Raw genomic sequence first — 12588 nt, forward strand, 5'->3', positions numbered from 1 at the left:
TTTATGAGATGAGCCCCATAAAAAAAAGAACTTGGGAAGACAGAGCGGTTGTTTTTTGTTGTGCCTCATTAGTTTTGGGTTTGGGCTGGCAGCAGAGATCAGAGTATTAGGCAGCCATCTAATTGAATCTCTCGCAAGCATAATGCTCTCTGTGGACAGAGGAGGCCATGCCAGGGAGCCTGGAAGTCTCCAGCCGGGGGAAGGAGGTGGGGAGGAGGTGGTACAAGCAGGGCTGAAGGAGTCAGCTTCTCTGGGCTGCAGCTGCACAGCAGAGCCCCTGGGGGTATAAGCTCTGGGGCATCCAGGGACTGAAGGCGGCAACTTCCTGCCCTTCCACACCCACTGTCCCGACTCCTGAGGACACACATCCCCCCTGGGGGACCCACAGACACAGGACAAAGAATAGAGAGCAAGATGCCAAAAAATGTGGGTTTCCACCAATCCCTCAGCAAGCCATGGAACCATTCTGAGCCTTTGTATTGTCAACTATGAAGTGGGTGTAATCATACCTTCCACAGATAGTATATAGTATCAGTCAGATTCCCAAATATTGGGGTGGAGAGGTCTCTGTATAAGATGCAGGTGCAGACTCAGGAAGGTAACACTTGCACCTCCCTCCAAGTCACAGGTGGGTGGGGAAGGCAGGCGTCCAAACAGCCAGTTATAAGGCAAAATGCCCACCACAGTAAATGAAAGAAGAAAACCTAAAACAGAAGCCCAAGTGAAAGTATAGCTCATGGAGGCGGGAGAACAGAAGAATCAGGGAAAACGTCACCGGGGGTCAGTGGGACCTGGACCCTCATCACTGCAAGACGAAGAGTTGGCGGAAGACATTCGCAAAGGAGAGGGCAACCTTAGCAGTGAGAGGACAGCGCAAAGACTAGGAAGGGTGGCCCCCCTGTTACAGTCCCGCAAGGAACAGACTCTCCAAGTGTAAAACAAAAAGAAGAAATCACCAAGGAAAACATGGATAGGTTTCAACTGCATACAAATTTAAAACTCCTATATATCAAGATGCACTATAAACAGAATGAAAAAAAGCATGAAGTACTAGGGAAAACTGTCAGGTGTGTAATAAATATTTTCACATCCTTATTAATAAATATCTCATACAATTCAATGGAAAAACATGAAGAACCTAATAGATAAATTGGCACATGGAAGAGAGCAACTCCCTAAAAGAGTAAAATAAAGCTAGTAACGTGGAAAGAAATATTCAGTCTCACTATCAAAGAAATACAACTAAAAGGCAGGGAACTATCTCTCAGTTAAAAATAGAAATCAAGATAACACTCAGGGTTGGCCAGGATGTAGTAAGAGGGACGTGCATGTATGAACACAGCTGGTGAGAGTGTAAATTGGATTAACTTCCAGAAAGCAATTTGGCAATATGTACCAAGGGCCTTTAAAATGTTTATTCTCTTTGATTCAGTAATTCCACTTCTGGGACTTCATCCTATGAAAATAATCTGAAATGCGGGCAAAGGTTTACATTCAAAGGTATTCTTCAGAGCACTTTTACGAATTGTCCAACAATACTGTTATTGAATAATGTTTAAATAAATGATGATACATGTCACACAGTATGGTGGCCATTAAAAAATATTCTTATGGGGAATTTTTAAAGTCTTGGAAAAGCTTGTGGGATAAACTTAATTATTTAAGACATGTATATGTAAGACACAACTATACATATTTTGAAAGCATGGGCCAAAAAAAAGTAGAGAAACCTACCAGTATGTTAAAAATGATGGCCTCTGGACAGTGGGATTCTGGGCATGGTTTTTGTTTACTTTTACACTGGTTTTAAAATTTATACAACAGGCCTATACTTTCTGAATGAAGGAAAGTAAAGGAAACTGTAAGACATATTCAGCGAATGACAAGTAATTGGTGTGTGAAACGTGCATGTGTTCATGAAAACACACAATGAGAAGCAATCGTAAGGTGCTTCACACCTAATTGTAAGGTGTGAATAAGACACGACACAGCTTACATTCGCTCTGTCAGTTGAAGAAGACATTACAGATTTTGTATTTTGCTTACATTTTCTTTGGTGAGACTGGGAGCAAGAGTAATAAGCTCCTAATATTTAATGATCATGTATAAGACATAAGAAAAAATGCTTTAGAGACAGCAGTCACCAAGCAAAAGTGAAGAATTTTTCTTCTTATCCTGATTACCTTTGCCCTGAAGGAGGGGCAGAGAGGAGGACAGAAGGTGTCATGGGGCAGGTGGGGCCCACCAGCTGGGGTGGACACACCAGTCTGACCCTCAGGAGCAGCACCCAGCTAGAGGCCACCTGCCTACCACCACCCCTCACCCTTGCTTAACTGGAAACTTCCCCCAGTTAAGCGGATCTAACAGCCCCCCTGTCCTGGCGGTTAAAGGGTTAGTGAGCTGGCAGGTAAAGGGCCTGGTGCTGTGTTTGGCAAATCACAGTCATGCCATATATGATAACCAGATGTCCTTGCTATGCTCTGATTCCTGGGGCGAAGTCCACAACCATCCCCAGCCGAGCCCCCACCATCAGTGCCTCCTGCTCTGCAGGGGAAGACTGCACCTTCCAGGCATAAGCACCAATTCCTTACAAGCATTTTATTTCCCTACTTCGTAAGTGGGATTCAGACTCAGCCTGTCAAACTGCAAAGCTTCCCTCTCCCACTCAAAGAAGGGATCACTGGAGGTGGCCTTGGGCCCCCTTTCACAGGGGGACTTGGCTGAGGATGTGACTGACAAGCAGAGAATTGACATGCAGAATTAAAGCTATAAAGTAAATTGACATTTTACCTTTGAAAATGAGCACTGTGCCTACTGCTGTCACCCCCTTTGTGCTTTGACCCTGCATGTCGCACATATGGACCCAGGAGGAGGGATGGGGCTTCCCTGGTGCACTCCCCTGCACTTGGAACCAGTATGAGATTGGGGAAAACATTGTCTTGGGCTGTCCTGAGACACAGGGATGGACAACGGGAGGCATTTCTCCTGTGTGAAGAAGAGGCAGGGCTGACTAGTCCATGGAATGCCAGGGATGCAGTCACAAAGCAAGTTAAAGAACCGAGACGTAGATCAGAAGTTGATCTTTCCCGGGCTTTGGATGTCAGGGCCTCAGCTGCCATAGCCGGTGCCGTCAGTGGAAGGCAGGGTGAGGTGGTGTGTTCGTTTCCTGTGGCCACTGTAACAAACTACCACGACTTAGTGGCTCTACGCACAACAAAATGTACTCTTTGCAGCTCTGAAGGAACCGAGATCAGCTTCAGTTTTGTGTGAAGTCGGTTTCACTGGGCTAAAGTCATGTTGATGGCTGGGTGGCTCCTGGGGTCTCGAAGGGAGAATCCATCTCCTCGCCTTTCCCAGGCTCTGAAGGCCCCTCGCTCCTTAGCTCATGACTCCTTCCTCACATCACTCCACACTCTTGCTTCCATCATCCCCTTGTTAGGGGGTACCAGGCAAAGTCCCCCATTCAGTAGAGCAGACTGGGCCAGGCCAACTGAAGCCTGGCTCTCAGGAGTCAGAGGTTAATTAATCATCATAACCCAGTGTTCTTGATACAGAAACGAATAACTGCCAATACGTTCATCATGAACTGGCCCCTCTCCGCTCTTCCACTGAGTAATATGATTTACATAACAATTTCAGAACTGGAATAGACCTTAGAAATATCATCAAAGTCCCTCTTTTGGTGGACAGGAAATAGGGGACCAGACAGAGGGGGAAAATAATGGAAAATGCTGCATGTTTCTAGAATCATTCCAATGAAGGAGTCTGGGGTCAAGAGCATGGAGGAGATACATTGGACCAAATATGCCCCAAGCTGTCCTTGAGGGTTGAGCTGTCTGTGTATAGATGAGACCACCTGTGGGCTCTCCACCTGGCATATCGAAGCCGTGGGTTTGAGGACCCCAGAGTGTTGGGGAGTGTGAGCCACCTCTCTATTCTGCTGCTCATCATCACTAGAAAGTGTGATCTACCCCCAGGGGGTTGAGGGGCAGTGTTAGGGCTTTGACTTCCTCTCAACCTCCCGTGTTGGGCCTGGTGTAGCCAGACGGAGATGCAGGTGTCTCTGTCCGACATCAGGGTGTGAACAGCAGGGCAGAGTGATGCCCTCTCAGCAGCCTCCCCGTGGGGCTGCCCGGACTGACCAGTGTCTCTGTGTGCTTTCCAGGAACATCCCTGGGCTCCAAGATGGCCTTGCAGAGTTCCTTCACTTGCTGGAATGGGACGGCCCTCCAGCTCGGGCAGGCCTGTGACTTCCACTGGGACTGCGCCCGGGGAGAGGACGAGGGCCAGCTGTGCAGTGAGTAGATGGCCCCCCACCCAACCTGAACCCAGCCCACACTGGCCCACGAGCTTGGACAAGCTTCCTCACATCCAGTGTCATTGTGCCCTCTCAGGGCACCTGCCAAAGCTACATGGTCTTCAAAAGACAGAGCTAAGATCTGTGTTCTAGAAACAGCATGTAAGAACCAAATGAGATCTTTTAAGTTATGCCCTCAGCATCTTCATGGCACAGAGAAAATGTGCAGGATAAAGCCCAACTCTGAAATCTGCTATTAGAAACCTTCTATGCCCAGATTTCCCTCACTTCCAGCCCCATCTGTCACCACCCCCAGCCTCTCTAAAACCTGCTATCTCCATGTGCCCCGGCTCCAGCCATCTGCAGTCACTCCGTGGCTCCCTCACGCCTCCGTGGCTTTGCTCACCGTAGCCCCTGCCCGGAATGCCCTTTCCCTCCTCAAGGCCCGTCTACTCTTTCAACACTTACCTCAAGAGCCGATTCTTCTGGGAAGCCTCCTCTGACCACCTCCCACAAGAACAGTCAGTTCTTCTTCTAGACCCTCAGCCCCTAATCAGTGTATCCATCCGTCCACTGTAACACCCACTGTTTTTTATTAACAGCCTTTTAGACATATCATTCATATACCATACAATTCGCCCATTTGTAGTGTACAGTTCAGTATGTTTAATATAGTTACAGGGTTGCATAACCAACCCCACAATCTAATTTTAGAACATTTGTATCACTTTAAAAAGACACCCCTGGTAATGTCTCCTCATTTCTCTCCAACCCCCTTTCCCAGCATCTCCCACCTACATCTAGCCCTAGGCAACCACCCATCTACTTTCTGTTTCTATAGATTTGTCTATTCTGAACATTTCATATAGATAGAATCATAAATATATGGTCTTTTGTGATTAACTTGTCTCACTTGGCATGTTTTGGGGGCCTCTTCATGTCATAGCATGTATCAGTACTTCATTCCTTTTTTGCTGCCAAATAATATTTCATTGCACAAATTTATAACATTTTGCTTATACATTCAGCAACTGAAGGGCATTTGGGTTGTTTCCACCTTTTGGCTAGTATGCTGTGAACATTGTGAACATAAATGTCATGAACATTTGTGTACAAGTCTCAGTGTGGACAGATGTTTTCATTTTGGGGGCTGTATATCTAGGAGTGGAATTGCTGGGTCGTATGATAACTCCACATTTAACATTTTGAGAGACTTCCAAACTGTTCTGCAAAGTGGCTGCACCATGTTACATTCCCACCAGTAAAATAGAAGGGCTCTAATTTCTCCACATCCTTGTCAACACTCATTATTATCTTTTTATTTTGGTCATCCAGGTGGGCGTGCAACCCTTACATTTCATGGTGGTGGTACCCACGTCTCTCTCCCTCACTGTGGACAGGCTGCTTCTGGTGCTCCTCCCTGTACCAATATCTTAAACAATTCCTGGCCCCATATAGGTGCTCACTGACTTCTTTGTTGATTTAAATGAATAAATGAGTTGGGAAACTTGGGCTTGTTAAAAGAAAAACAGACTGCTGAGGTCTCACTGCTAGTTGGGGGCAGAGTGAGACTCCCGGCCCAGTGCTCACTGCACTTGACTATGGTGTTCTTAGCAGCTGACTGGCTAGGAGTAAACGTTCTAGAGGCTTTTACCTTTTTGCCAGAAAAACCGCACTTACAGACACATAGAATGTGAGCTAGGAATGTACAAGATCCTGGAACAGAGATGAATAACACAGCACCTGTTCTCAATACACCACAAATCAAACAGAGAGGCAAGGAGTAAGATAACAGAGCTGCAGCTCGGATAGGATGCAGCAGATGCATGCCTGCGTGCCCTGGGCCCAGACACAGGAGCAGATGCCTCTCCCCTCAGATACGCAGGCCCCAAGTCACCAAGGCCTGCAGAACAGCTTTAAAAAGTTAACAGTGTCTCCCAGGTCATCTGGAGGACAGATTTGTCCCTTGGAACAAAAAGATTTTATTGATTCTCTGTTAAATGAAACAGTAAAGAAATACATTTTTTAATTTGAAAAACTTCTTTTTATACAAACTTTTCAGTGCAGTTGGAACTGTGGCTGTTCAGATAAAACTCAGTAAAGAGCTGCAAGTCAGCCCTTTGCTTGTCCCGCTCTGTTCTGTTCCTGGGCTCTCTCACAGAGCTCTCACCATACATGTGGACTGAGATGAAGCCAGCCCACCCATGCTCTCCTGGGGCCCATGTGTCTCTAGTTACTTGTCTCTGCAGTATCTCCAGCAGTGCCTCTGGGCTGTGTGATTTTGGTTTTGCCTTTTTAAAGTGTTTCTGATATCCACTCTCCAGCTGGGACACAGGTCAGGCAGGCCATGCCCTGATTTACAACTGGGAAAATGAAAGCACAGAGAAGGTAATTGATTTTTTCAGGGTCACACAGCATGTCAGGAGCAGAGCCATGATTAGAACATTGAGCCTGCAGGATCCAGTCCATTACCGTGAGCTCAGGGCATTTTCCCACCATTCTAGGGTTTGCCATTAACAGGTTTCCAGGGCCAGCTCCAAGTTGGAAGGCAGCCTGGCTCTGGTATAGAGGACAAGCACCTGGGGCTTAGAGGCCTTTTCAGCCACACTTGAAAAGCTGCTCTGATTAGCTGTCAGAATGACAGCTCCACCCAAGAGAACACCTCCATCGAGCACTTGGCTGCAGAAGTCGGTGGCTAGGAGAAGTTCAATTCAGAAGGAGGGTTATTTCTCTTTTACCCCTTTGATCTTGGCGGCACTCTAGCAAATATCCTTTTCTTTATTTGCATGACCCATTCTCTCCAGCATTTTTGCTCTTTTCCCTGTCATATCCATGGATGTTGATTCTAGAAACCATCCCCATGAAGAAGATAATAATAATTAATAGTAATAATGGCTAACATTTACTGGGCACTTACTATGCCCAAGAGCTGTTCCAGACACCTTCCATGTATTAACTAATTTCATCCTCACAACAATCTTCGTGATGCGGTTATGCCCATCTCAGAGCTGAGGGACCTGAAGTTCACAGTCAGACTACTAGCCAGTGACTGAGCGGTGATTCGGACTCAGGCTGACTCCTCAGTCCATGCTCTGAACACTGCAAGCCAGACTCATCTGTCTTATGAATTTCCACTTGTTGGTTGTGCTAAGCAGAACCCCAGCTACATATCCACCCAGGATGAAGGGGTAATAAAAGTCAGAGAAGGCCCTCAGCTTTGCCTCCACCTTTCCCGGAGGGGGGCTGGGGCTCAGATCACTCAACCCTCTGGACCTCAGTTCCCTCATTTGTAATGTGAGTTGGAACATGATGCCTACTGGGTGTTGATGTCTGTGGTACGTTTAAGACAATTATCCTTCCCAGGTACTCTGGAGCCTATTAGAATGTTTTCTTGAGCAGGTAGTCACCCCAAGCCCTGTTAGGATGTCCATGTCATCTAAGGAACCCCTATGAGGGTCACTAATCTTTGGCCAAGGTAGTCAACCAAGCCCTACCAAGGTTGGAATTTGGAGGGAAAAGTAGGTTGTATCCCATTACCTCCCAGCCTCAATTCACCATACTTTCCCCAGAAGGAATTCCCCCCACGTGCTGGGCTTCCTTTAGATTATCAGACATTTCTGAGTGGAGTAAGTGGGGGTCCTGCCATGGAGGTGGCATTGCCCTGTCCTTCTCCACTCAATCGTGGAAGTGTCCACTTACACCCCATCCTCTGAACCCACACACCACGCACCTTCCTCCTTCCCTCTTTCTGATTGAACTTCGCCAATCTGAGTGAAACTTCCCAGGATGCTATAACCCATCACAGTTGTCTTCAAGGCTCCCTATGTGTCACACAATGGCCTCGGTGGTATGTGGCTCCCCAGAAAAGAGTCAGGTGTCCCCACTTCATCCCCTGGATGTGTCATTGACTCACTGGGTATTACAGGCAGCTCACCCCCCACACCCCCATTTACACATAATCTCATCTTTTTGGTAGGGATACTCTTCCTGCCAAGCAAAAACAGTTTTTTTTTCAGTTTATTTCTTTATTGTAAAATGAAACACATTGGTTGTAAAATATTTGGAAAATCTAGAAAAGTACACAAGAGAAAATTACTGTCGCCCATAGTCTGCTCTCTCAGACATTCAGAGATTACCATAATATTTTGATATATTTCTTCTAGCATTTTTCTCATGACTCTATATTTTCAAGAAAATGTATAACACATATTTATCAAAAATGTTAACAGAGTTGTCAAACAGGGAGGAAAAAAAGTAGTGTCATTTGGCCCACGTCTATACTTGGCAGCTCCCGCAGTTGCTACTTAGGTCACATCTCTATGACTACCAATTTGTCTCTCTTAGAGTGGAATCAGGCGTCATAATAGCCAAATGTCGTGAGATTGATTGACCCACACACAGCTCGATTTGGCCAGCCAGCCAGTGAAATAACTGGCTGCAGCCCAAGAAGAGGGTTGGTCAGAGGGGAGCCTCCCAGACGTTAGGTGCCTAAGGATCGCTAAAATTGAGGATTCTGATTCAGTAGGTTGGGGTGGGTGGGAAGACCTGAAATTCCCATCTAACAGCTTCACAGGGGATGCAGCAGTGGCCGGTCCCTGGACCACATTTTGAGTGGCAAGGGGCTAGAGGATTGAATCCACCCCCATTCCACTCATCTAATAAGTCCCACAGTCCTGCAGTGTGCCCACTTGATGCTTGGGTGGTCAAAGGGCAAGAGAGGAATGGCACCAATGCTGTGCGCAGCCACTGGCCTGAGCAGCCATTTCCCGACCCCACCTACTCAACCAAGGTCTTTGTTCTGATGCCTCGCTGCCTCCTCCAGCCTCCTCGGGAGCGGCTTCCTGCTCAGCAGGCCCTGATGCGCTTGTGTGGTGGTGATCCTCTCCGCTAAGGAGCCCTCCCACCCCTCCAGGTTTTCATCACATAAGGTGTCCATTGACCTCACTACTTTGCCTACCTTCTCTCCCTTTATTCAAAGAGCCAAAAAGAAAGGAACACCCTGGACCTTACGCCACTCTAGGTCAGGGAGAGGCTTCCAGAAGGTGGAGAATGCTGGTGGCTCTCTGCGTTCCTCCAGCTGGAAGGCAAACGCAGAGCTGCCACAGGCATTTGCAGAGGCTGAGGGGCCTGTCTCGGCCCCCGGGGCAGCGTTGGCTATTCCAGCCCACCCCCCAGGAGTTCCCCTGCTCCAGGCACGGGCAGTAATAATGCCACCAGCTCTCTGTTTGCTCAACTCTATTTACAAAATGTCTCTACACTCTCTCCCTTATTTTATCCTCAAACCAGCCCTGTGAAATAGTCACTAATACTCCATTTTACAGATGTGGGAGCTTCTGTGATAAAGGAAGTGACTTGCTTAAGTCACACAGCAGAAAGCAGGGAGGCTAGGACTGGAGCTCAGGTGTCAGATTCTGGTGCTATTAAGGTACCAACACCCATAGGACAGGCTGACTTCTCTGCCTCCAGCCCTTCAAAGGGTAAGGGGAGAGGAATGAGCTCAGCCCTGCCTCCTTCTGCCAGGAGCTGCTGCTTGCTGGAATCTTCCATTGTGATTCTTGGTTTAAAGCTTGTAAAGGACGCTTCATGGAAGGTCACTTCCAGCTACCGGTTAGTTTTTGCAAAAGAAGTGGATGTGGGATCCCTTGAGGGGGGCATAAAAAATAAAACAGAAAGATCTCCTTAGCTTTTGGATTTTTAATCAGAGGAACATGTGGGGCTTGGGGGGAAAATGATTTCTTCAGGGGGGTATAAACGGGAAGAGATGCTCAAAGTCAGTGACAGCCGGCTTTAATTTATAATTCTGCCTCCATGTGAAATGCACAGAGAAACAGGGGGAAATGAGTAATAATTCACTAAGGTGCTGTCACACTCAGGAAGCGTGAGGGCCTCTTTGTCAGCCTGCCGCTGCCAAAAACGCTTAGACAGAGGAAGGACATGGAGAGCAGCGGGTCTGGCTGGGGAGCGCCTTTCCCTCTGGGGGGAGACATAGCCCTGCTGCTCCTCCACGACCTGGCCTGGGCTCCTGGGTGATTTCAGAATAGTCTGGAATGGCCTGCTAGCTCCCTGAGGCTGAGCGCCTCCCTCAGCCATTCTCATAGCAAGCCGGAGATCGTGAGTTCTCTCTAGCTCTTGCCTCCTTTCTCCCTCCTTCTGTGGGCAGTTGGGAAATACATGGTCTATAAAGCTGACTGTGGCCTTTTCAGTGGGACCTGAGGTCAGTCTGGTGTAGAGAAAAGGGTAATGGGACCATTTATGCTGAGTCATCAGGTGATGCAAAGAGGCCCCATGCCTGGGATGCTTGATCAGGAGGGTCTAGGCCGTGCTGCTGTGATAAACCATCCTGCCATCTCAGGCTTAGCAAGACATTTCCAGCACCTGGCCATGGAGGGCTGGGGCGGGGAGGGGCCCCTGCCCCACAGGGTGTGCAGGGACACAGGCTGGCGCTACTAAAAAGCAGCACTCCCAGCAACGAGAAACCCCCTTGGCCTCTCAGTGGGGGGAGGGAGACCGAAGAATGCGTAAGGGTTTCTTGCAGGCTCAGTCTAGAGAAGACACATGTCATGTCCACTCCCTTTTCATTGCTCAGAACTACTGGCTTCACTTCACTGAAAGAGAAATAAAGAGCACATAGAAAGTTCTGAGCAATCTGTGTCTCAGCAAAGCGGGGTGATTTGAGGGACCCAAACCAACTCCCAGCCAACAGTACCGCTGCCACCACCACACTCTTGTCACTGTGTTGATGACAGAAATGTATTCCAGTGCGTTACATGTCAGCTTCTCCTGGGGTCATGTTCATAGTGGATTGGTATAAAGAGCACAGAATTTAGAAGCAGAAGATCTGGGCTCAAGCACCAGCTGGGTTACCTGCTGGCTATGTGACCTTGGTCAGATTGATCGACATACCTGAGCCTCTGCTTTGTCATATAAGAAACTTGGTTAACAACATCCATGCAGCAGAGTTATTATTATTACCATTTTATTGTCTAACCACCAGAAAAGTGTAAACCAACACATATACAATTTAGGGATTGGGGCTTCTCTCCATTATAACCAGTGTCATTAAACATAAATGGTCTGGCTGGGGAACTGTTATTAATGAGAATGATTTGGCCATGCCTGGCTAATTTTACTTGATACAGGCATACTTTGCTTTTAGTAGTCCTAGAAATGACCGTGCCCTGTGCTCTCCTGCAGGTAAACTCCCTGATGGTTTTTACTGCGACTTTGAGGATGGCTTCTGTGGCTGGACCCAAGGAACACTCCCACCCCACGCGCCCCAGTGGCAGCTCAAGACCCTAAAGGATGCTCGGCTCCAAGACCATCAGGGTATAGTGCTGCTTACCTCCCTTCCCCCTGGTGCCCACCCAGTCAGATGAGAGACTGAGGGCCACCCTCCAGAGCTGCTGGACCTCCCCCAACCCTGCAGGGCTAGCCCAGGTGGCTGCCCCAAAATTGCCCTGGGGTGCTCCCCCACAATTCCTTCTTCACACCTTCTGGATTAAATCAGGCCAAGGTAGATGTCACCTTCTGCTCCTTAAAATGAGAATGCTAATAATGAAGGATCAGCTGAAAGATGAGAATACCAGCAACAAAGAGAAGAACGCTTTCATTTGACAGGTGTATCTTGAGGACCTACTGTGTCCAGCACATAACTCATTAAGAGGGGAAAACCATAGCCCTCTTTGTGACTGGGGAGCTGAGACACAGGGTGGCCTTGTGTCATTTGCCCCAGGGTAGTGCCCTGGAACCCTTGCCCCACATCTGCTCCATTCCCTGCAGCCCAGCTTGCCCAGCCATACCCCAATCCTATACCCAAATAAGCTGGCAACTCCCACCCTCCCTGCACCAGAGCCCCCCCTTCTACTGCCCCTGCTCAACTGCCCCAGGGGTAAGGGCCTCCATGCCCCCACGAGATGGCCCCCTACACCTGGGTGAGCTGACCCCACACCAGGGAACACCAGCCCAGCTGTGGGATCAGAGAGGGTCTGTGAGCCAGCACAGCTGCCAAAGCTGGGCCGCTAGAGAGGCCAGACGATCCAGTCGTGGGGCCAACCTCTCTGTAGCATGGGGCTGGGGGTGAGGGGTCTCTCTCCCCTTCCCACCCCGGCATTTGCTTGCTCTTTCCAAACAAAGACCACACAGCCTATGGATTCCTTTAAGAATTAATAATATTAATAACAATATTAAGTGTGAGAGAGGATACTCCAGAGCCCTTGTAGTTCTGTCCTTGGTCCTGAGAGCTGGTTGCCACTGAGGGGCCCGTGAGGAAGGCTGAGTGACTTGCAGCCACG

General features: G+C 48.3%; 1 protein-coding gene across 1 annotated transcript in view; it reads left to right on the forward strand.

Moving 5' to 3' along the window:
- The window catches only part of ALK (ALK receptor tyrosine kinase), a 650534-nt gene that overhangs the window by 530434 nt on the left and 107512 nt on the right, over positions 1-12588 (forward strand). The window contains exons 6-7 of the mRNA XM_073214828.1: positions 4166-4297; positions 11492-11623. Of these exons, the coding sequence (XP_073070929.1) occupies positions 4166-4297; positions 11492-11623 (264 nt within the window). The remainder of the gene's footprint in view (positions 1-4165; positions 4298-11491; positions 11624-12588) is intronic.

Source organism: Manis javanica, chromosome 1 (genome assembly GCF_040802235.1).
Source record: "Manis javanica isolate MJ-LG chromosome 1, MJ_LKY, whole genome shotgun sequence".
Taxonomy (NCBI): domain Eukaryota; kingdom Metazoa; phylum Chordata; class Mammalia; order Pholidota; family Manidae; genus Manis; species Manis javanica.